At 42.3% G+C, this 25,075-nt stretch overlaps 3 protein-coding genes across 7 annotated transcripts in view; 1 reads left to right on the forward strand and 2 right to left on the reverse strand.

The window, feature by feature from the left end:
* The window catches only part of LOC146608656 (peripheral plasma membrane protein CASK), a 50,313-nt gene extending 37,102 nt beyond the window's left edge, over window positions 1-13,211 (reverse strand). For all 3 annotated transcript variants that reach the window (XM_085348913.1, XM_085348912.1, XM_085348911.1), the window contains exon 1: window positions 12,149-13,211. In XM_085348913.1, the coding sequence (XP_085205039.1) occupies window positions 12,149-12,213 (65 nt within the window). In that variant the 5' untranslated portion in view covers window positions 12,214-13,211. The remainder of the gene's footprint in view (window positions 1-12,148) is intronic.
* Window positions 13,212-16,563: 3,352 nt separating this feature from the next.
* cenpl (centromere protein L) lies at window positions 16,564-18,829 on the forward strand. 2 transcript variants are annotated; one of them, XM_085348586.1, is made up of 5 exons: window positions 16,564-16,606; window positions 17,491-17,662; window positions 17,760-18,014; window positions 18,100-18,672; window positions 18,755-18,829. In XM_085348586.1, exons 1-5 carry the CDS (start codon window positions 16,587-16,589, stop codon window positions 18,827-18,829), a joined length of 1,095 nt encoding a protein of 364 aa, XP_085204712.1. In that variant the 5' UTR covers window positions 16,564-16,586. The 2 variants fall into 2 exon arrangements, with proteins under 2 accessions (XP_085204712.1, XP_085204713.1); XM_085348587.1 differs by having other exon boundaries at window positions 16,587-16,606; window positions 17,500-17,662.
* Window positions 18,830-20,273: 1,444 nt separating this feature from the next.
* LOC146608659 (FUN14 domain-containing protein 1) lies at window positions 20,274-24,843 on the reverse strand. Of its 2 annotated transcripts, none has more exons than XM_085347824.1 (5): window positions 24,621-24,843; window positions 24,041-24,209; window positions 22,445-22,520; window positions 21,810-21,944; window positions 20,274-21,529 (listed from the first exon to the last, which is right to left on the reverse strand). In XM_085347824.1, exons 1-5 carry the CDS (start codon window positions 24,841-24,843, stop codon window positions 21,452-21,454), a joined length of 681 nt encoding a protein of 226 aa, XP_085203950.1. In that variant the 3' UTR covers window positions 20,274-21,451. The 2 variants fall into 2 exon arrangements, with proteins under 2 accessions (XP_085203950.1, XP_085203951.1); XM_085347825.1 differs by having other exon boundaries at window positions 21,816-21,944; window positions 24,621-24,645.
* Between the last annotated feature and the right edge of the window lie 232 nt (window positions 24,844-25,075).

Genomic DNA, 25,075 nt, shown 5'->3' on the forward strand with positions numbered 1-25,075 from the left:
TAGCAGAAACATAATTGGAAGCTCAAAAACGTGGAATCAAATACAAAATATATTGTGATTCTCTGCATTGACTCCTACGCATGCACAGAACTCTATTCATAATTTCTAAACAGATGTGCACTTGAAAGTGAGAAAACGCAAGTTCATTATAGTGATTCCACAAAACTAATTCTTCAACAACTATTTGCCCTACTGCCCAAACTGAGCTTAAATCCAAAGCTTTTAATTTAACAAGTTCAACAAAGTTCAGAGCTCTGTCAAGGATAGTCTGTGTACGTCTGAGGAGCAGTAATCCAGAGCTGCTTCTTTATGCAAATCAGGAAAACAACCCTTTGAATATGTGCAGGGAAATTAGCAACCCGGTTGCAAACTGAAATTCAGAGCGCACATACCCTCAGGAGGCTTGAAAGCTTTGGCAGAAAATCCTCTCTTTTACATAAGCCAGAAGAGGATCCAAGATTGTTTAAACCTCCCTGTAGAGTCTGGTCTTGTAGTCTGAAAGAAAGCTTCAACTTCGCACCATCCATTCACAACTATTGATCTGTGTGTGGGCATATACTACACATGGAAAGGAAAGTTGAGACCACAAGTGCCCTAGTGAATGAAAACAACATACTGTGTATAGTGTGGTAAAGTTTATGTGCCGTGCTACAATCTAGCAAAAATATCCCATTATGCAGATTGCAGAAAAGATTTTGTAATGGCAAACAAAAACAAACAAACAAACACACAAAAAAAAACTCTCTAGAAATGTTTCCTCCACAAAAGCAAGATGACGCTGTAATGTGATGCCTTATTGATCCCAGCAGGAACTGCAGCAAAGTCTTGCATAGGCCGCTGCAGTGCATGGTTGCCAGTGTCGGCACTTGAACCCTGAGTTTTCCATGTGAATAGGCAGTCTCCATTATCCCATTTACAAACAGAAGGAAACATAATATCAAGAATAGCATCTTAAATACAACCTAATTGTGCAGACAATGCTAACCAGTTTCCAAAAATCACTAGAAGCCTAGGTGATTAAACAGATATTAATTATAAGTCTGGCTTTTCAATGCCACAGAATCCAGATAGTGTGGTCAAAATTATTAGTTTGTTTGCAGTCATTTTTCTTTGGAAGATTTTCTGTGTTATAAATAGAGCACACACCTTTTCCTTTACAGCCAATCTATCATCAGTGTGATGGTAACTGAAATAAAACTGATATTATGCATGAAATTAAGACCGGCATACCAATAAATCAGGCAAATGTATGATGTATTTCTTAACAATAATTTTTATAATTGTGTTAAACAATGAAGATTACAGTTAATGAGCAAAGTAACACTTTGGTGTTTACCTAAATCAAGCAGCTCTAGGTAACACCTCTCTAAAGCTTCATTTCCATTACTACCTACTCATCTCACCAAGGCTCGACTCGGATCAAGCGGTTTTCCATTAAATTCATGTACCACCTACAGTTGGTGGGACACTCCGTCATCATAGCAACGCAGCAGAGTGTCCCATGGCATAATTAGTATGCGACACGACAATAATGGTGTACGTCGAGGCGATGATATACCTGCTGCTCTGTCTGTGGCTTTTCGTCAGACTCTGGGACCACGGTGTTTTTGTAGCCATTTCCCTCATTGCCCGGGTGTCAAAAATGACAGTTTTGATTTTCATGAATGAGATACTCTCATGACTCATTCAGTGATGCCACTGACCATATAATTGGTTAGCTGCAGTCTGGAACTCCGGCCAACAGGTACTAAAATAGTACCTGGTACCAGGTACCATGACCTAAGGGAAAACCTTTAAAACCGTGGTGAACCATGGCGAGTCGACCTGAGCAGGTAGTAATGGAAAAGGGGCTTAATATGAGTGTCAAAAAGACAAAACGTAGGGCGTGGGTTTAGCTCAGTGTGTTAAGCAGGCGACTACAGGCCATATAGCTGAGAGCGGCCGGCCCAGGTTCGTGTCTGACTCGTGGCCCTTTGATCACGTCTTCCCCTCTCTCTCACTGTATCTATGAAATAAGGCCAGAAAAGAAAAGAAAAGAAAGACAACACGTAATCCACAACAAAGACACGTTCTGCCAGTGCAACAGAAAGTCTTCAGACATGCATGGACCAGGTAGCGATCAACAAATGTCTGGAACATCTCCTCCTCCTTACATCTTTACTGAGTTTCTTGGCCTCTCTCAAAATCAGCCCAGTGCTGGCAAACAGATGCTGGCAAAGAGAAACTACTAGCTGTCATGATCATGATCACCAACAAGAAGTTAACAGGCCTTGGCCTTATCAATTTAAGATCTTGCACAACCTTCAGCACCACTTATTAAAAGACTTAAGCGTGTATATACATTTGAGCCTACATGTATATTTGTGACTGTGTGGATCAGAGAAGATCATTAAAGGTGTATGGTATTCAATTATTCCACAATAAAAAATGAAATCATTAAAAGTAGGGATTCTTTGGTTGATCACCTGCATGTCTTTAAACTTAAAAGCTAACTTTAATTCAATTTTCCCAGTTTCCCACTTCTTTGTGTGTTATTTGAGGTCTTGATTTCAGTATGTGTTTCACAGGAGATCTCTCAGTCATGTCCCTGAACAAAATCAGGGCACAGGCATCAAACAGTAGGGCAATAGCATGTTTTAGAATGACAGCTGCATGTCAGCCTCCAATGACAATTTAGTATCTAGGATCTACTTCAACAACTGAGCACAATGCTTAGCAGGAACAGTTTTCTTGCATATTGCAAACGGTGAAAACAACAAACTTGTTTCACCACAAAGAAACAGACTGTCAAGTATAACCAGGAGGAGTTAACACAGTGAACCAAAAGTTATCGAATGACTCAGCCAAGCATCGCTGGAGCTCTCGGTAGTTACACTGCATATAACAGGAAGAGCAAATGGTGGATGGAAATTGCTGATGCAGTTACACTGTGGTAAAGAAGGGCTTTAAATAGCCGTTTAGAAAACCTGAACCGAGGTACAAAACTGCCAGTAGAACATATTTTTGAGTTGCAATTTTAATGTTAATGTAACACTAAATATATAATGACTAATTTACACCAACTGACATATAATTAACTCTGAGTTATTGGTTCTGTTACTAGTTAGTTAAACTAAACGAATGTAAATCGATTGACAGCAACCAACCAACCAACCCGGTGGCATAACGTTCCCTACTGACACATGATGCTTTTAAAAAAAACGTAAGCACTTATTTCTTAAATTCTGCTACACAGACGGTGTTAAATCTACGTCAGTTTTAGAAAGCAGGGCTCAGTGGTGTAAATTAGCCATGTTCACTTTAAGATTAAATTCCGTATACTGCATTATACTTAATATACATACATTTGGCTTGTGCTGCGTCACTGCATATATAGATGAGTCATTACTTTTGCATAATATTGCTACTGCTGCTATCTTGTGGCAATAAAGTCACATTTCAAATCAGCAGTAGTCTGTCATCGGTGAACGGCAGCTCAATTGGCAACAACTTCGGAAAATTCCCTTCATTTTTGTTTGTTTTAATAAACAATGCAACTTGCAAGATGCAATCACAAATAAAACATTAGTGATTCCAATTTTTTTATTTTAACTCTATATGATCACAAGTGTCATTTTCACAAATTTCCTTGAACTGTCGAGATATAACTTTGAGGCTATCCGGTCTTTAAGTGATGACGTGCTGAATCCTGCTTCCAGGTCCAAACTACCCTGCGTTTAATAGGGCTATTGTGCTTTAAACGTGTTTTAATACTTTGTAACTTGTTCTATTTTCTCTCAACAAGCCCCTAAAAACAGTCAGTGATCACTGTCAGCCTCTCTCGGTTTTATTACCGCTAATAATTTTAAAGCTCAGTTTTTAAAACCTTAGGATGCAACTACAGCCCAGCCCATGCAGCAGTACATTAATGACCAACCTCGTATTGTGGATGGATTATCTTACTTGTTCTCCTGACTGACGTTTGGTCCATTTACAGCATCCTGCCATGTGATTACATTTGTTCCTAACCATCGGGAACCCTCACGTCCGCTTTTATCGAGTGGGAAAAAAGTTTGTTCGTCCTCCAGCTTCACTGTGCTGTTATGCTAACATAGCTGTGTCGCTAGCGATAATGTAGCACATATATATACATATATATACACCAGCTAGTCCAACTTCAGTAACCCTACAAACGTCGCTGCTGTTTACGTTACTATCTTAATTTATGTTAGAAGTGATAGCAGAGCTGTACGTTTAATTTTTTTCAGAAATCTCTGTCAGAACATGGTATCTATCTATATATATATATATATATAGATAGATAGATAGATAGATAGATCTATCTATCTATCTATATGGCGGCGTGCACGGGTGCAGCGGCTCTTAGCTCTCCAGTTTGGTGCTCGTTTAATGCAGATATTTTTGAATGTTTGCAACGCCGGACGCTGCAGTCGAGTTAGCAGGCCGCACGCTACACCAGCATGACAGAAACAGCAACTCAGGTAAAAGCAGAGGGGGGGGGGGCTATGTGTTTACGTGCATGTGCACGTACGTGGTGTTGTAACCGCAGGATCATTCACACACACTGTTCTCCTGATTTGGAGGTTCTGGCAGTCTCGTGCAGACCTTTTTACATCCCGAGGGAGTTTATAGTAGTTAATGTGATAGCTGTTTATATACCGCCGGATGCTAACGTTAGCACGGCTCTCAGCCTCTTGCTCAACACCATAAACAAACAACAGCTTGCCCACCCCGATGGGGTTTTTATTGTCGCCGGCGACTTTAACAAAGCGTGCCTAAAGACTGTGCTTCCTAAATTTGTCCAGTTTGTGGACTTTGCTACGAGAGGAGAACACACTTTGGACCATGTCTATTCAAAGATCAGGCATGCTTTCAGAGCGACACTCCTCCCCCACCTGGCTGGATCTGACCACCTCTGCATGTCCCTCACCCCCACCTACACCCCCCTGCTGAGAAAAACAAAGCCCCAGACAAAGAAAATAAAAACCTGGCCTGAAGGAGCCCTTTCTGAACTGCAGGACTGCTTCTCAACAACTGTATGGGATTTATTCTCCAGCCACAACCTCCAGGAGTACACGGACACTGTACTCTCGTACATCAGGAACTGTGTTGACGATGTCACCGTCAACAAAAGGGTCAGGGTGTTTCCAAATCAAAAACCCTGGATGAATAGCGAAGTGCAATCCCTCCTAAAAAGCCGCAACACTGCCTTCAAGTCAGGGGACAGGGCTGCGTATAGGGCGGCCAGGGCAGACCTGAGTAGAGGCATCAGGAAAGCTAAGGCTGCCTATAGGAGGAGGATTGAAGATCACTTTGCTGACAACGACCCCAGAAAAATGTGGCAGGGGATCAATCACATTACCAACTACAGAAGCAATAACCAGGCAACATCTAGGACTGATGCCTCGCTGGCTGAGGATCTAAACAGTTTCTTCGCCCGCTTTGAGACGACCAGGCCCTCAGCTGCCACACCACTTCCACCCGCCCCCAGCACTGGCACACTAACACTCAGGGAGCATCAAGTGAGGTGTGTTCCAAGGTCAGTGAATCCCAGGAAGGTGGCAGGTCCTGATGGAATACATGGAAAGGTTCTCAGAGCATGTGCTGACGAACTGACCGGAGTCTTCACTAAAATCTTCAACCTTTCCTTGTCATCAAACACCGTCCCCGCCCTGCCTCAAAACCTCCACCATCATCCCCATCGCCAAGAAGACAGCTGTGGCCAGCCCAAATGACTAAAGGCCTGTTGCACTTACGCCTGTAGTGATGAAGTGCTTTGAGAGACTGGTCTGTCAGCACATCAGGGCCGGTCTGCCTCCCACTCTGGACCCCCACCAATTTGCCTACAGGACAAATCGTTCCACCGAGGACGCTATCACCATAGCGCTCCACACTGCGCTGAGTCACCTGGAGCACCGAGGAAGCTATGTGAGAATGCTCTTTCTGGACTTCAGCTCAGCATTCAATCATATCATCCCGGAGATCCTGGTCCAGAAACTGTCTCACCTGGGACTCTCCACCCCCATCTGCCTCTGGATCAAGGACTTCCTGACAAATAGACCACAGTCTGTCAGACTCGGCCCCCACCGGTCCAGCACCATCACACTCAGCACCGGGTCTCCACAAGGATGTGTTTTGAGTCCCCTCCTGTTTACGCTCTACACATCCGACTGCTCCCCTACCCATCTCTCAAACACCATCATAAAGTTCGCGGATGACACCACAGTGGTTGGACTCATCTCAAGGGGGGATGAGTCGGACTACAGAGATGAGGTCAACAGACTGACTGAGTGGTGTTCAGTTAACAACCTCCAACTGAACACCACGGAAACTAAAGAACTTATCTCGGACTTCAGGAAGGGCAGAACAGACCCGGCCCCACTTTACATTCACGGGAACTGTGTGGAGAGGGTACACTCCATGAGGTTTCTGGGCGTGCAGATATCTGATGACCTCTCCTGGACTGCAAATACTACAGCGGTGGTTAAAAAGGCCCAGCAGCGTCTCCACTTTCTGAGAGTGCTCAGGAGGAACAACCTGGAGGAGAGGCTGCTGGTGACATTTTACAGAGCCACCATAGAGAGCATCCTAACGTACGGCATAACAACATGGTATGCAGGGTGCTCAGCTGCGGACAGGAAAGTACTGCAGAGGGTCATCAACACAGCCCAGAAGATCACTGGCTGCTCTCTGCCCAGCCTGGAGGTCACTGCAAACTCTCGGTACCTCAGCAGAGCTGGCAATATCATCAAGGACTACTCTCACCCCAGCAACCAACTGTTTGAACTATTACCGTCAGGCCGACGGTACAGGTCACATAAAACCAGGACAAACAGATTCAGGGATAGCTTCTTTCCCAGAGCTATCACTGTAGTAAATAAGCACAAAAACAATTGAACCTATTCCATACCGTCACTGTCATTATATTATGCTGCTATTCATACTGTCATTATATTAATGCTGCTATCCTGTATATATATTGTACATACTATTGTTTGAGTACTTACGATTGTTTTTTTGTACTTTTTATATTTTACATTTATATTTATTATTGAAACTTGCACCAAGGGAGTGGCACTCCAATTTCGTTGTACTCTGTACGATGACAATAAAGGCTATTCTATTCTATATTATATTTAGATGGAAGCTAGCGAGCTAACACCCTGCTAACTTCTAACTCCATTAAATTTAATAAATTTAAATTTAATAAAATTCTGTTTTCATGGATGCCTGAATGTTAAACTTAATCGCTGCACCTGGTAAAGTAGCAACACTGCTCTTTTTCATTAAAGATGAAGGAATTTAGACAGTTTTTCAACTCCCAGTAATGCTTTAGTGATCGTTTGACTTTGGGACCTGCAGCGGAGTTTGGGCCCGGACGCAGCTAATGACCTCAGACTTAAAGACCGGATTATCACCCACTCTGTGCAAGAGCATTAGAAATTAACTGCAAAAACAACTTTCATGGTAAGTCATGTACACGTCCCAATTCTCAATAAATCTCCACCAAAACCTCATCATAAAGGCTGTAATTTACAATTTTTTTAGCATTTTGACAAAGACTGATTGAAACTAATATATATTCATGTTTTTGATTTTAGTTTTATTAGAGCACAAAATTAATTCAGTTGCTTTACTCTTCTTTTTTTTTTGTGCAACTCAAAGTGCACGTTTATTATCACATCACTGCCAGCTTTGCTCGTAAATATAAATGTTGTTGCTGCACAAGTAGCAGCACTGGTGGTGGCTACTATATCATTTATATGGCTTTCTTATGCTTTAGTAGCCAGTTGTTATATCCATGTCTGCCTTACATTTTGTGCATGTTTTCCTACACGATTACTTGACTGCAGACAAATTTTAGACTTTTCTTAAAGTAGTCTGCTTGTTTTTATGGACAAATACCATTCAGAAAAACATGTACAAGCAATGTATATATTACAGCATATTATTTACACAACACAAGTGTACAAAGGCAAACAAAAAAGAACAATCACACGCTTATTTGCTATTATAATGTGCACATTATGACATAATACCAATATTTCACCTTTAAATATTGTCGTTATCATGACACCTAATGTACAGTCCCAAATGTTTTAAATTATTTTCTGATACGTCTTCTTGAGGGATGGACTGGTTAAAACACACACATTTGACACAAATGAGTTACAGTGATTTCTGATTGAAAGTGGATTAATGTTACCTGTGTCTGATCAGTTTTGTTAGTTAAACCTGACTGAAGCTATTAAACACTCACCCAGGTGACAGCCCATTTTACGTACTTCAAACCAAAGCAAATCCTAATAACGAAACAATTTGGCATTCCAGCAGCAAAGCATCTTGTCTAACATTTGTATGCCAAATGTTGCATCTATCTGGGGAGAAAGCAACATTACACCACAAAAAAATGATAAAACAATCAATGAAAATGGAAGATCTAAATGTCGCCCAAGCAATTTAATTATCTCACTCAGAATAAGCCAGAGGACTGATCACTTCATTGGTTCAGAGTGAGTCGCACATCCCAATATCCTTGGCCCTAATGAGCACCCCAGGGCTGAAATAAAGAGCACTGTGACTCCAATAGTGCTTCAACAACTTCAGTCCTATTCAAACAGAATCATTACAGACAGAAAGGGATTCATTGCTGATGCTTCAGCTATGTGAAAAGCAGGCCTGCTGTTACTGCAATATGCTCATAGCATGTTTACTATGTAAATTACAAATAAAGAGCACATAAAAAGCAGGGTCGAACTGCCTGTGCCGGGTCAACACGCTGTGTCACCTTTCACTTAATGTAATCTGAAGTGCAGCTGACACCTGACCTGTCTGGCCTCGCTCTACTGAAATAAGGCTAGAACAACCACCGAGGAGGTGAATGAACACACATGCAGGAATTGTAAAAATCAATCATAGCTTCTCTTTATAGCAATGCTACACCAGCATATTCATCTCTTTTTTTTGTTTCCATGCATCTACAAATCCGATAAATCAGGACTCTGGTTTGTTCAAATATTTTGAGTTCATGTGCTTTGGTTCGCAGTTTTAAACCCTTGTGAAGCTCTCAGTGTTGTAGAAAAGAAAAAGCACACCATTCCATCCAAAATAATGAGAAGCAGGAGGAAGGTAGAGCATCCCGGTGGAAAAGGAGTTTATTTTAGTAGTTTTGTGTGCAATCACACACGGCAACAACACACAAAAGTCCAGGTTACAACTTAGCCCAGCTACACTACCATCAGGAATATTATGATACAAGGTCAGCTGCTCGATTATGGAAAACATCACGATCGCAATCCTTTTTCATCAACTGTATTTAAAATTATTATTTATTGTTAGGTTAAAAATTATAATTTTTTCTGAAGTAATGGGTGTGGTGGGGGACACAGTGTTAGATCAGGAATTAGGCCCAGATTGGCCAATGATTTTCAATGTATAGCCCACACATGGACAAAATACAGCAAGAGGGCCAGAACTAGCCTAGGAAGAAGGGTTTTTTTTTTTTTTTGTGTGTCCACCCCTGCTATGGCCTTTCTTTCCCAAGGGCAAACACTGGTCCCTGCAGCTTCCACAGTGGTATGTCTGTTGTTGCGGACAGGGGCAACGAGAGGCCAAGGTGGCATCAGACTAGCACACTTCAGTGGGCCTGCAAAGAGAACGATGGCACTGAGCACAAAGGGGAGAGCGTAACACAAATCAAGCTGCAGTCAACTTTTAATTAACCTTCCATGGGTTGGAATACATAAATATTTTACGACTTCTACTTCTTTTGGATAGACTGTGCTGGCCAAAGGCTCTCTCTTTCTCTCCACCATCTTGCCTAGAGCGGAACTAAACTGTGGTTTGCAGGGAGGGGTGAAAACACCACTTTCTTTATAACGACACTAAATGAGAGCAGACTAAAAAAATTAATACAAAAGACTGACTGCTTTCTCCAGATTCTCTCATTTTTTCTGTTGCTAAAAGCCAAAAATTTGAAATTAAATTAAGATCTGATTAACAGCCCAGAATTTTTATCAACAGCTTTACACAAAACCTTCCTCTCCGGGAACTAACCAACCGTCTTTCAGGAGAACTAACCTGCAACAAGACCTTACAATCTGAATTTAGAGGAGATTATTATAGAACGGTTAAGCTATCCCAGTGCTCCAAATGCTACCCATTCAAATTCTTTAAGATTTCAACAACAACGATATTAGTTTGAAAGGTGTCAGGCCAGATCTAAGGGTTTATCTACGTATCTTGAAAAGACATGTGTCTATACAGCACAGCAAATATCACTAAATGAGACAAATCACCATCCCAGCTCTTCTGTTACATGGCAGGAAGCAAAAGACAAACTAATTAATGATAATTCACTGGAAAATATTCCATTACTCCATCATTCCATCACAGTACTTTCCACTCGTGTGACCTGATGTGTTATTCCAAAGAACTTCGCCTACGATTGTCTCACTGATGAACAGATAAGTCGGACATCCACTCAAAGCAAAAATAGACTTCCTGGAATTTTAATCTGAGGTGAAAAAACAGGGGGGAAAAAACAGAGGCTAGAGGAGTCCTTCACTGACAGGGTGCTGTCATTCTATTGAACCTAATGAAATGCCAACAAAAAGAAAAATGGATAGTGTGGAAAAGGCAAGTGACATGCATTGGGAATCAAACCCGGGACTTTCTGCGCAGGGCACTGGTTATGAGGTCACCTCGTTTTGTTATGACAGCTGTCTTTTTCAAAAACTGAAATTGTAATTAGCATCCTCGAGTCTTGGCCGTTTGCCATGTGCTCGGCTACCGATCGCAATGTGGGCAATAAAACATAAGGTTAAAAAAGAGAGTGGAAGAAGGCAGCGAGCTGCAATGTCTGCTGGCATTATTTATATCCTTAGCCTCAGGGCCATCACATTCCCAGCTCCACTTGTCTCCATTGATCAGCTTCAGCACCCCCCGCTCCCCCTTGCTCTAAGCTGAGGAAAAATGATTCCCCCCCCCCCCCCGCAACACATCCCAAGATGCCAGGACTCAACACACTTGATCTATCAACCGCAGTTTCACAAAAGAGCTCGCTGGATAAGTGGGATTTCATGGTCTTCTTGGTGCCAATACACTTTTTCCTCCTAAAGCTTAAAATATACCTTGACTATTGCTGCTCTTTGTATAAGCTGTCTGCGCTGTGTGACCATACCTGTACAACAGCTCGGCGCACTCCCTCAGTGTTTGCTTTTGGCTGCAGGGAGTCACACCCCAGTTATGAAGATAACGTGCACATATACATTTACCTCTGAAAATGAGGCACTCTGTGCAGGCTGTGCTGTAACTGTGACAGGTAGGTTGACAGCTGTAGTGTGAGGCAAGTCAGTAACAGTCTCTAGAAGACACAAAATGATTGATCTAGGTCTGATCAAGTCAAGTTTTCTCAATTTCCCATATTTATTTCCCTCATCCATTCAAGTACATCAAATGCACTGTTCGCCACATTGTCCATTATTGAGCCTTAAAAGGCAGTAGTCCTGAAGCACCCACCAATTAGTGCCCAAGGCAACAAGAACTTTCAGGATTAAAACCAAAGGCCTGAGGGTCTGTGCCTCCCCTCCCCTCCCCTCAACAGCCGTAATGGACCCTCAGATCTCCACAGAGTGGAGGCCTGCAGGGGGGAGGGGACTGACTGGTAGGCAGGGCTGTCAATCCCGTCCCCACCCCCCAAACTTTTCACCACATTGTTTTTTTTAATGTGCCCCTTCCACTGAAAACTGAACATGACAAATTCTTAAAGTGTCCGGCCAATCAGTCTATGAGCTCACATTCCAGGTGTGGCGATCATCCAATTAGGAATTCCCAATCCCCAGCCAGCTGGAATAAATGCATTAGTGCACGCACAGAGCAAAAACACCGAGCACATTCCCAGCCATACTGTTAACAGCTGCGACCAGTATCACTTTAGTTTATTCACTTCTATTAGGACTTTAACAAAACTGTATGTCAAGCTTGTATGGCTCTACACATAGAAGACTAACTCTCCCACCCCCTTCTCTCAGTGGACTGCCACCTTAAAAATGTGCGGGTCAGCATATAAAAACAGACCCCAGCCAAATTACTGCAGCTGCGTTGTACCTGTGTGGGTAAATGAGAGGCCAGTGCGCGAGGTACTTACTTGCCAATCACCTCGCACAACTCGTACACATCCTCGAACAGCACGTCGTCGTCCGCCATGGTCATTCAGGTAAACGAGGATGCTCTCCTCAAGATATCCCACCCACACCACGGGCTCCAAAGGGATCAATGACAACGTAATTTCTTGCTGAACGGGCTTACACCTGTGCCAGTCCACACACACACTTTGTATTCTTTAAACCCCACAAACACGCACACACGGGCACAATGTGATAAACGGGGAAAAACGAACGTGTGCCCAACTTAGCCGGCTAGCCACATTAGCTGGCGTCCAAGGCTGTCACTCCGCGGCCCCACCTTCTCCTGAGCTACTCTCCTGTAGAAGGGCTAGCCAGCGAGCTAGCTAAACAGTAGCCACCGAGCAGACCCTGGGGCGTGGAGATTTCCTCGCTCGTGTGCAGAAAAACATCCCTCTTTGCATGCCTCAGGTTTGTATCTTTACTGGTGCTTGTCGCCGGGGCACAGGAGTCCCCCCTCAGCAGCATCCGACGGATACCTCCCCTTATCCACCAAGATGCTCCCCTTCGCCGCAAGCTAACGAGACTCTCGGGGAAAAAAAAGAACGGTTTGCTAGCTGGGTTTAAATGTGAGCTTAGTCGTCGCTGAAATCACAGGTTGGCTCCCTCCGTTATTGCGCTGTGCACGCCCAGTGGTATCACAGACAGCTTATCCCAGCGAGGAAGGGGGGGAAAAAACCGTAACGTGAGCGGGATACAATACGCTTCAGCTTCCCGAGCCCAAATGGAAGACCTTCACATTCATGTCCACGACTGCTCCTGCTGCTACACGCGCCGTCTGTGCTCGAGGGTGTTCAATTAATGTCGTCTTCCAGCACAGCCGAGCCGACGTCCGCCGCTGCTCCAGTTCTTTCGCTGGATCAGATGCAGGCTGGCTGGCTTTGACTGGTTGTTTCTCCGACTTCCAGAAATGCCCGGCTCCTCCCTCCCTGTCTATCGCCCGGGAAACTGTTCCGACCGGAGCCGAAATGGCCAGGGAAAGCGGGCCCCGGATTCCCGTCTTTTTCCTTGCGTCGCTCGAGCCAAGATGGCGTTTTGTGGGGTCCGATTTAGGCGCAGTTTCCTTAATCTCTTCTCCAACCGTTGCATTCAGTGTATCCCGCGCAGGCGTCGACCGTCCAAACCTCATCACCTTACGTCAGCCCCCCCTCCCTTTTCCCCTTCTTCTTCTCTCCATCATTTCGAACAGTTTATTTCTCCATAAATCTCATCTGCCACTAAGGACTCACGCCCCACACCCTGGCTGCCAGCGACGGGATTAAAACCGTATACTTCACAATCGCTGTCTAAGCGTGGGTGACTGCTGTCCTCAGTGTTTCCCAAATTCCCATGGGTCTTTCGGGAGGTTTCTCAGCAAAACTGATGGACAGCATAGCGTTTGCATTATCTCATTAATCTGACAGTGACCGCTAGATTGTGCCACTGATGTGTACTCTAATTCTCCTCTGTGGAATTTAGATAACTAGCGAAAATAAAGGCTTTTTTCAGTTCAAATGGGCATCCTCAGCACTGTAGTTCAAGTATTAACGCGTAATTATCTACTTTCGCGTAAGCTTTTTGCAGGTGCGGGTTCCCCCGGTGCAGACACGCAGGTAAGGTCTCCTCAGGTGTGGAAAGACGGGCGGAGAAGCCCCCTAGAGGTGATGGTAAAAGGCCTGTCTCCCACTGCTCCATTTTGAATACCCTAAATAGACATCGTTCCAAGGAGAAAATGAGGGGGAAAGTGGAATAAATTAATAAATAATTGACAAAATCCAATTTCACTTTTATTGTAAAACAAATCAAAGATGCAAAAAAGGCATCAAATCCCGTTTATTAAAGACGTCCATCTTAATTCACCCTATTTGCACTGGATTTTATATGACGTAGAGAACTGCAAAAATCTTGAATCATTTGGAAAATGTATGCAGTCATTTACTACATGTGTAAGTATATGAGGCAAAGTTAGTACAATAGTAACGAGCTTGTCTATGACGCCTTTTTGCCATTTCCTTTGTTCTCCACTAGTCCAGTTTCCAAAAAAGCAAACAAAAAAACAGGGACACAGCTGAGATGTGGCAAGTTTTCAGCTAAGAGCCTTTTGGAAACCTCCAGATTGCAAAAACACTATTATTAAGAGGCATGTGCTATTTCTCATACATTCAACTGAAGAAATTGGAACAAACTGCTTATCAAACCAACAAACAAAAGACATTCCTGTGAAAATAGTCCGGTACAGGGACTAGACTGAAAATGAGTGCAATGGCAGACAAGGTCCAAAAGAAAAAGCCTGGAGAACTATTATTTAAGACCATTTTTAAAGTCTGGCTCCTTGGAAATGTAAAGAAATTTTATATTTAACTTTATCTTTAAAACATATATCTGAGAGAGATGTCTTTTTTTTTTTTTTTAGAGGGGGTTCCTTCTGTGGAATCAGTTAAAAAGCGAATTTTCTCTTATTTATTCTCCCGTTTTATTTTGTTGTTTTTTTGTTTTTTGTTTTTTTATATATATTGCAGAGCTATGTTTTCCAATTACAAATTACCTTTGCATGAAAGTGGTTACAACTGAGGGTTGAAAAGAAAAAAATAAAAGCGTTTGGGTGAGGTACTTCACTAAAGCAAAATAATGAACTCAGACGGCCAGCCCCCCTCTAGAGGGCGCTGTTCTCACAGGGCACCCTCTGCGGTTTCCATGCCGCTGCATCCTTTCTCCTCGAGCATCACCTGCCAGCTTCCCCCATTGGCTTAAGCCCACCAGCAGCTACCGATAATCCGATTGGCTGCTGATGTGGTCATCATACTGTCTGCTTCTGAACAACCCTCCATTTGATGCACACACACACACACACACAGCTCGGGGAAAAAAGTGAGACTGGAAGGAAAGTATGCAATAAAAGGAGAGAGATGAATAGGAAAATGATAAAGGAAAGGGAAAACGGCACACATGACAAAAAGACAAGAGCTCTGTTTCCATAGTAACAAGGAAGGGGATATTTTTTTTATGGTGGTTGCATGTGAAACTGGCAGTTCATGAAAAATGCACATACGCTTATACACTATACATCTGGTTGCACTGACATGCATGAATTCCCTGAAACCATCACTACATATGCAGAGAGACAGTCCTGCACTTAATAGCTTTGACAGAAAAATAACCTTCACCTTTAAATTTCATGTGTACCTGGCACACATTATTTTCAGTCCTGCTGGTTAAACCGTTTTGACTAGCTGTGCTTTTCAGAGAACCTTTTGTTTCTCTCCAGGCTGACATAGATTTATCATCAATAATTTAGACCAAATCAGCTGTATAACATTGTATTACAATCCTGCTCGGTCCTCATGGCATAGAGGTGTAATGTAGAGAATAACGTGCCAAAAAAGATACGAAGGAGGATGCTTCAGCGCAGAAAAAGTGGGACATCAGTCAGCTGAATTAGTGCAAGGGGAAACAGGGAAAACAAGGTTTGGACTGCTTAGACTGCTACATGCTTCCAGCTCCATATTCTTCCCTAGGGAGCAATAACCAGCAAAAGGAGAGGAGTCACTTCAACACAAAGTGCCTTAGAAATGTTTCCTCCTATAACAGAAACTCAATGGGAAATGGGAAAAGTATAAGAATTCAGGTTTTTCAACTAAGTAAGCTGATATATTTAAAAATATTAATAACAGAATATTTTTCAACATTGCAAAATTACCAGTTTGGCAGAAATTGACATTATAAAGTCACAATATTTCTTCTGTCTTTTCACCTCCTGGTTTTATTTGATCATATTGTGATTCTGAGCTAAATTTCAATGTATTTCCAGATTGTTATCTAATAAATAATTAGATTAGGCCATAAACTGCAAATTCACTGAATCAATATGGCTGCTTCGTGAAAACAATACAAAACAAAATGGAAAAAAAATGTATATATATATAGTTTTTCCACTGCAGCAAATTTTTTAATCTCAAAGAATATATTTTTTCATGTTTTATGTATGTATATATGTATGTATTATATGAATTTAAAATATGTTATGTCTAATATTTTTCTCATCAATATTCAAATAAAAAAAATTGGCTTTTTCCTCAAAGACTGTAAAAATTGCTTTTTTTCCCCTCAGAATATCAGTCACAGCAAGTATTTCGGTAATAAGCCATCAAAGGCTAAATGTAAAAATAAAAAATATACAATTAAAATAATAATAAAATATATAAATATATAAATTATATGTGTGTGTGTAAATTAAATAAAGTAAAAAAAATTAAAACGTTTTAGATTTCGATAAATTGTGAAAGGGGGAAAAAAAACTACAAATCCCACTTCTTGTTTGGGTAGATGTGATTGGCTGAGTCTGACCGCGCAGGCTCCTGTGAAAGCGCGATGTTCAAATTTGTTTCCGGTTTTACTTTTAGCCTTTGTCGCTAAGCCAGAGACATGGAGCGACCTCAAAACAGGTAGAAATTTTACCTTTGTCGTTATTACACTATACAAATGCTATTTTCTACAAAGCATTTGCTTTTGCGGCAAGGAAAAATGGCAACAATGTGTCCAACGACGCATTTTGGTTAATTTAACGGCATTTTCCGTCGTTGTCCGTACAACGGAGACCCCACCACCATTCAACATTCAGCAATTAGGTGGTTTAATGTTGTTTTGCATTTAATGAAATGCACGGGCTTGATACAACGTTAAACTTGTCATTTTAGGATTTTTTCACCTCTACTTTTCAGTTCGGCTTCTCTCCTACACATCAAAGAACTGGAATAAATCAAATTTTTACGTTTTGCAGTCGTAGCTCCTTTTTTCATCCTTCAAAATGAAACAAGTGGCAGGGAGTGGGCACTGAAGCTTTTGTGTGTTTAGTTAAGCGCAGTCTGTGTAATGTTTAACTTTAAATGTCACTCCATGGTTTCTAAAAACATGAATGGATTGCCCAAACAGGATCGGGACGATAGTTTGCCTTTTTTTTAATGCTAGCATTAGCCCGCTGGCTCTGCCTCGGTCTTTTTTGACATGTTGCTGCTGTTTTAAAACAGGGGAGCATCTGACCTTTAAAATAAGTCCACATCCGTACAGTCTGTTGAGTATAAATACGTTGTTGACACAGTGGCTATAATGCGTCTATAGTATATTTAGAAATGGTGTTTGTGTATGAAATGAATGGTAATTTGTTTTATGAGTCCAATAAATTGGGTATTTAAGCACATGAGAAGTGCAGGTTTTGCAAAAGCCTTACTTGTGTTCCTAGTTCAAAGCACAAGTTTAACTGGAGATTGTTGCTTTATGTTTGATTTATTTTTTTAAATTCATGTATTGATTGACTAATTTTTCTTTTCAGTGTGGTGAGGACTCCCATCGAAAGCATTGTGGCTCAGAGGAGGAGCAAAAATAAAAGCTACAGACAGTCATACCGCAGCTGCCTAGGCGCTGCTTCAAGGCTCGGCCACACCCCAGGATGGACAGCGCGGAGGCTCAACACCAGCAGAAGAACAAAGTCACACAATATCACTGTGAGTCAATGCAAGTTTCTCTTCTAAATATATTAATTATCTGGAGAACAGAACATGGAATCGCCATCCTTTGCATTCTGCTCTTTCCCTGGTAAAGGAGAAGGTGAATCCAGAGGATCTGGCCTTACTGGTGAAGACAGAGTGGCAGCTATCGTACGTTACACCGCTCTACCAGTTCAGACACACCCAGCTCAGGAGCTACTCGAGGCAGCTTTCGGCATTTATTACTGCAGAGAAGCAGCAGGGTTTGGCAGTGGAGGTTGAGGGAGCGCAGACCAGCTTCAGAGTTTCCTTCTCTGTGGTGCAGGGGCTGGGAGAGACGGACGATGATGCTGAGACGGTCCTCGTACAGGTAAGCACAGGAGTTTGTAGAGGCAGGGAGAAGGTTTTCAGGCACAGTATGAGCTGGCTTTACTCTGTCTTCTTTCCCGTCACAGATCCATTCAAAGCCCGTGTTTGCAGGGAAGGATGAGGCGCAGAAGTTGGTGTGGAGCGGCTGGCTGACCTGCATCAATGGCAATCCTGAATATCTTCACTCGCTTCCGAAGGACTTCACCTGTCTGCCGCTCTTTGGCAGCCGTGGGGCTGAGAATCTCACCTCGTTGGTCAAATCCTGGTTTCAGCAGACCTTTGACTGCTGCTTTGGCCCTCTGGAAATCAACCAGACCTGCCTGCAGTGGCTAACGGCATTATGGACTAACTGCCACATAGAGTCCAGCATCCAGCATCTCAAAATGATTTGGACTCTTCCGGTTGAGCCACCGTTGCAGATCACCTACACAGTTAACCCTCAAGATGCGTGGGAGCTGTGGAACAGTGTGAGGACCCCTTCACTGGAGAGCAGGGAGGAGGAGGAGACGGCGAGAAGCATTGACATCGAGGAGGTGACGAGGTTCATGCAGGGCCTAATGAGCCACTTCTACAGGCATTTCAGATTGGACCTGTCAGCAGGACGCCTGAGTCAGGTCTCATCTGCACTGGGATCAGCCAAGTTCAGCGGCAGGGTCAAGGTACTGCCCTCAGAGCTTTATTTATTTTATTTTTTTAATGAAAGAAGAACCTGCTAATAATATTGGTTTACTTTTGTTTCAGATGTCCAACAGCAGATATGTCCTCACAACCCTATCACTGCTGACAGAGTGTGCCCTTCTCAAAATGCCCATCTGAGCACAAAATAATGACTTTGCAGCAAGAGGAAATGCAAATTCTGCAATATCAGTTTGCAAAACCTGTTATGGAATAACAAATATGGCTTTTATTCTTTTTTTTTTTTCTTTTATGAGCAAAAACAAACAGTGTAGCCTCTTTACATGAATTCACCACAGGCTGGTGGCTTCTGGCTTTTTTATATTAATTTTTTCCCCCCTTTTCATACTACAGATCTGGGACGTTACAGGAGCTCAGCACAGGGAGGATTGTGCTTGTAATTATGAAAAATTGAGGATAAAATCTGAATGTTTCTTGTCCGCTCACTCAGCTCTTCTTGTAAATACATTGTATGTTTATTCATGTTCATTCACCTCTTTGTATATTTTTGTCATTTATAGTTATAAATAAAAACCAAACAAGTGATATTAAAAAAAAAAAAGGAAGCAAATTGTCACAACGGAACTAAGCAGATGTTAGATTTCTGTGTGACTGAGAGCTTTGGCTTTTATTGTTAGTAAAGTAACTTTAGGTCAGGGGCTTTGATGTAGCCCCTGACCTAAAGGAGTCAACGCCATTGTCCTGCCCTTTAATCCAACTTAAATCTGCTTGGCTGCTCTTTATAACAGAAAGTTTAAACACCAGGTGGGTGGGGCTTCAGTGCTCACCCGTGATCGTTTTTTAGGAGTTTAAAGTGAAACAAATGTATGAAACTAAATGTAGGAGCAAACAGAGACCTCATTATTTTAAAATGACCATATTTTATCTAAGGACATCATTATTATCCATCTCTGCAGTGCACATATTACACATGCAGGTAAATTAGATATGGCAGAATCTGGCTCCTTTAGAAGGTTAATGAATTTCTTATCAATTATCTTATTTAGTTTAACACCAACAATTGCAGTGGGGTGGAGGTGTATTGCGAAGTAGGATTTTATGTAAGTTCTCATGTTTGAACAACGACAAGTGGCACATGGTGAGCAGGACCTTAATAACACCACTGAATAACGCTACAGTCTGCATGCTTGGTCTTAACTAGCTGCCATGTCTGATTTACTCTGCTAATGTTGCTTTATAAAATAATAAAGATTTATCTATATGTTGGCTGTTAATCACCAAGAATATTCAATCTCTAAATTATTTCGCTTTGATATGCCTCTTTCATTCACAGAACCACTGAGAGTACAAAGTGCTAAAATAAATATATTAATGGTAAATTCATAAGATTGTTGCAGCATTCATTACCAGTTCTGATCATCTCTCTTACTGAAGTAGGAAGGTAACAATTTGATGCAAGGCTACAGCAGAGAGCCCGGGTGATAGTGAAAACCACCAACTTGATAAATGCAGTCAAATCTGAGGTTTAAGATTTTATCAATCCAGCTACTGCAAAGACAGAAAGCCAGACTGTTGAGATTGCTTAAAAACAAAGGCTAAATGAAAAGCATCCTTTTTTTAATGTTACTATCATTTAAAACAGCATAGGGCAACTTTACTTCAAAGGAGACATAAAACCAGGAAATAAGAGTTATCAAAATCATATTAAATACAAACACAAGCATACAAAATACCAGCTGGATGCAAAAACAAAAAACCAGCTAAAACATTACAGTATATTGCACCAGTAGAAAGGGCAAAAAAAACCAAAACACAATAAGCAACGTGTGATAACTGGACTCCCCTATAGCTGATTAACATGATGAAGCACAACACAGCAGCATCGCTGTTTGTTAATGCTACACACACCATCAAATGCATGACGACAATAGCGGGGGCGTAGGAGTCAAAATTGCAGCTCCATTATGCTATGTAACCACTGGACCAGTGTCTCTTTGGGCATATGGCTTGTGATGGTGGTAATTAGGGCACAGCAGATGCTCAAACCTTAATTTAAGGGCATTGTGGAGCTGGGAATTAGGGAACAAACTGTGGGGGTGGGGGGGTTAATACTTCACAAATTAAACTTACTAATGACGTGTTCTTTATCAGCATGGACTCCAGTTCAGAGTGGAAAATTACCTTTTTACTTTACCCCCCCAGTCAGTGTGACCAACATAACTGGGTTTGCCAGCATGCTTTGAAAGGCATGCGACCCCGACAAACTGTACAGCTATACTAATAATAATTAAAAAAAACAACAACTAGGCACCAGACTGGGGGCTGGTGTTACCTTCCCACTCTGCCGCCTTCCATACTGTTTATATAATATTTACTTGTGTGTATGTGCTTGTGTGCGTGTCTGTTTACAGCTCTGAAAAAGGGGCTTGGCTATATATTTACAATGGCGCCCACATATGCCACAGAATCCACCTGGCAAACACTTGGGACAGTCTCATTTGCACGAGCAAACACAAAAGACACTCCAAGTTTTGTTTGTAGCAGCTTGATGCTTTCGGAAGCATTGTTCACAGTACAATCCGACGGCCCACGATCCTCTTACCAACCCACCACCTCACACACATCCTCTGAAATGAGCACTCGAATGATAATAGCAAGCTAGGATTGATTCAGAACAGGTGGTTTAGTGTTCAACATAATTCCCCATGATCACTTTTGATCAAAACACACATGGAGCAGAGAGGTAAGCGAAGGAAAGTGATGATTCACAGTAAATGGAGATTGTAGTGTGTGCGGCGGCCTTTAGGAGGCCAATCCCAAAAAGAAGCCGCCGACAAACCCGCTGGACAGGACGATGTTCCTCTTTATGAAATCTGTCGCCTGCAGAGGAGAGACGAGGGAAAAGTCAAATCAGAACTAACAAACAAAACAGACCCCAGCACCTCGAAACATCTGATTTGGTTTGCCTTGAGCCTGCAGTGTCACAGCTACTTGGTGTAGTAGCTCGACAAGTACACTAGAGGGCACTGCTGGCTTGGGAATGGACCCCAATACATGCCCCCCCCAATATTGAAATAATACAAATTAAAGGAAGATTGCATTTAGCTTGAGCAGAAAAACAAGCAAGAAATAAAGAAAGAGCAAGCTTTGTTCCAGGTACCTTTACCTCCTCAATGAATGTGTTGATTTCTGGGGCTGCTTTGTTTGCCTTCTTCTTCAGATGCTTCTTTGCTTTGTTCACATCCTTCTCCACCTTCTTCCAGTCCACCTGCACGTAGCCACTGTGATTGGCAATCTGCAGAAACAGACAACAAAACAAAACTGATGAGCGTTACTTTGTCCTTCTTCATATTTGCCTCAGCTCTGCACTCTGAAGGACAGAATCCCTTTCTGGAAGCATGTGTCCACAGTAGGCCTCTGATATCATCTTAAAAAATTATTTTGTGTTCAGCCTGATAATCAAGTCATCTGGGTGTCTAACTTTACGGGTGTTTAATCTACTTGCAAAATGAAGAATGCTTTTAAGCGACAAAATAATGCTACTGACTGAGCTGAAGCACCCTGTAAGTGTCCAGATGGCCTGTGTCCATTTAGTGCCAGCTGACACACAATGCTCGCCTTTCTGTGGTGGAGAGGGGGGACCAGCTGAGTGTCATGTCGTACAGCTGGCGTCTTCACTTGTCAATGGAGTTATGTTAATCTTACAAAGCACGTACTTCTCTATGACTCTTGATGGAGAATTGCTAAATATTTAACAACTAAGCCTAAACAATCACAGCATTACGGTGCTCTTACCTGTAAAAGAAGGAACCCGCCACCAATAGCAGTAGCTGCTATCTTCCCAACTCTCTGGAAGACATAACCTGCACACCTGTAAGTGTTAAGAGAAAGGGTGGGTTACTTCCTTTAAAATATTTAAAGGGGAATCAATTATGTCAGTTTTCCCTGGGCCTGATTCATACTTGAAAACAGTCATTATGTGTCTTTTCCTCATAGTAGCCATCCCTCAATACTTTCTCCATTTGAAGGAATGCATTATCAGGGACTGCAACATCTAGTCCTTTTACTGAATCATTACTAAGGCTTTGCAGTTCATCTATTGCCTATTTAAGCTTTTCACCCTTCATTTAAATCGAGCTACTTTTGACTGGCTACCCCATGTAAACAGAAAGGCGGCCGGGGCTCCTGTTCTCACAGATGACCATTATTATTATTGTTATTATTATTCGGGATGTCTGCTGTCACCAGTGGGCTTAAACTAGTAGTTGGAGGCTGGAACTTTTGGCTCACAGGCACTGCTTATACAACGACCTCATTATCTCATTATGAATCTTTAACCGCAATTCTTCTTCTGCCACAGCGGATCAACTCTCTCCATCTCACCCTATCCCAAGCATCCTCGTTTGTCACACTAACCTTCTGCATGTCCTCCTTCACTACATCCATGAATCTCATTGTTCATGATCCACATGATCTAACTTGACAACCCAGCTCTTGGGAGCACATTGGCTTGTGGCTCCCACCACTCTTCAGTGTGAAAAAAGGGATACTGGACTTCTTAAGGCTTGTTATAATGTTTCACCACTCATCAAGTTCGAAAAACAAACTGTGGAGAGTCCCGGGTGTTTATGGTGCGTTCCAGGAACCTGAATTCAAGATGGTGCATCCCAGCGTGGGGGGGGAAAACAAAACAGATACACGATTACACAACGGGGCAGCACAGATTAAAAGTTTTATTACTCTTCAGTTCGGTGCTTCCATCTTGGATTGTTAATTCGGGTTTGGTGCGGCTGCTCTGAGTTCAGGGGGCGTCCCAGGTGAAAATGCCAACTAGGAACTTGGAAATCCCAACTTCCGGCTTAATCTGGAATGCTCCATTAAACCCCAGTGGGGGGTTGTCCCCTTTGGAGGTGGACATTAAGGTCGTTGCCCCACTATCGATCACACGAGTTATCAATTGTGGATCAACGACATCCGACTCCAGCCAAAGTGTAAAAAAAAAGGCACAGGTCAGTACAATGAAGGGTGAAACCACTATGAGACCTCATGTGGGGTCAAATACCCAGCTCTTTCCACCATTTGCCTTCTTATTTCCAAGCTCTAGAAAACTATGGCAAAGACGATTAAGAATCTACACAGTACCTGCCACTCTAACAGCATAAGTACATATTGTTTGGAAGTAAAGGCATACAGAGTTTCCTTTAATGTATACACTGAATCATTTTATTGGTTTAGCAATGGCAGCTCTACAAGTAAGCGGTGTGTTCTCACATTAATTATTTCTCTGCATATTAATGTCCCAAGTTCAAAATAGCCCAACATTTGCTACTGTGTTAAACACCAATTGGATCCACATATGTCCCAGTGAGAACACAGACCCTGAGTCCTTACCATCCAGTCACTCCTCCCATCATGAGCTGAGTGGCCACGGAGTACTTCTCAGCAATGGGGCCGGAATTGTTCCCAAACACTCTACTCCACCACTGGTGCCTCCGGGCATACTCAGTCAGGTCCACAACCTCATAAACCTCATCTTCGCTCTCTGGGTCGTCCTGGCCCGCTATGAAATTGGAGTGAAATACAAAGTTAAAGGGCTACAATGTGCATATGCTACACCTCGCTTACATTCGGGGTGTATTTTCTAACAGCTCAGGAACTGTTTGCACCCTGTGTGGTCCTATTAACAAAGCTTAATCTTCAAGTCCTCCTAACTGCAAAAGCACTCCAGCCTCCACAGGCTCCGAGGGTGCTTATTCTATGTAAATGAGTTTGGAAGCTAACATTAGCTGGCTAGCGTCAAATGGCTTCCAGCCTGGACGCGAAGGTTCTGCTACCGGAGACCAAAAAGCACGTATGAGCCACGATAAAGCCCTTGTACCTTTTCGATTATTGCTCATGGAGGAAAAAATAAACGAATTTAAATGCGAATTGTGATCGCACAACGGTAATTTCTAACAAACAAAACACCAACCTTCTCTCTCATCCGCCGTCGCCATTTTGGAGAAACTAGTTATGTCATCAGGATGTTGACAAAGATAAACCACGCCCACATTATGATGCCGCTGCCACGTCAGTTGAAATGCTTTCATTTTGCTTGATTGGGCTTCAAGCAGTTTAACAACTTTATTTGATAAAATGCAGCAACTCTGCAAGTCTGACTGTGAAGACGTCATAAAAATAAAGGTTGGGTGCATAAAGAGTCGCGTGGTTTGACAGGATTGGAAAAAGTTATGCTTCGCAGTCACTTTTTGAATAATCTATGAGCGAAAACTGACACCCATGTATTACTGAATATGCGATGATGTCTTAGCGTGTGAAAATTAGAGCATTTGTCGGGAAAATAGTGCTATGGTTCATGCACAAGAGAACCACGTAAAAAAATATGTATTTATTTTTTTAAAATATTTTATCAGGGAGGATTTTTTT

Source organism: Diplotaxodon limnothrissa, linkage group LG23 (assembly GCF_057381915.1).
Source record: "Diplotaxodon limnothrissa isolate DT_005_m linkage group LG23, D_limnothrissa_male_GT1.1, whole genome shotgun sequence".
NCBI classification, from domain to species: Eukaryota; Metazoa; Chordata; class Actinopteri; order Cichliformes; family Cichlidae; genus Diplotaxodon; species Diplotaxodon limnothrissa.

Bases quoted from the DNA above. Each gene is read 5' to 3' on its own strand.
- cenpl (XM_085348586.1), top strand. From the start codon at position 16,587: ATGGAGCGACCTCAAAACAG. The intron at 17,663-17,759 runs GTGAGTCAATGC...TCCCTGGTAAAG, and splicing joins CAAAGTCACACAATATCACT to GAGAAGGTGAATCCAGAGGA. The intron at 18,015-18,099 runs GTAAGCACAGGA...TTCCCGTCACAG, and splicing joins CTGAGACGGTCCTCGTACAG to ATCCATTCAAAGCCCGTGTT.
- LOC146608659 (XM_085347824.1), bottom strand. From the start codon at position 24,843: ATGCACCCAACCTTTATTTTTATGACGTCTTCACAGTCAGACTTGCAG. The intron at 24,210-24,620 runs GTTGGTGTTTTG...CCAATTTCATAG, and splicing joins GACGGCGGATGAGAGAGAAG to CGGGCCAGGACGACCCAGAG. The intron at 21,945-22,444 runs GTAAGAGCACCG...CTGTTTCTGCAG, and splicing joins GCGGGTTCCTTCTTTTACAG to ATTGCCAATCACAGTGGCTA.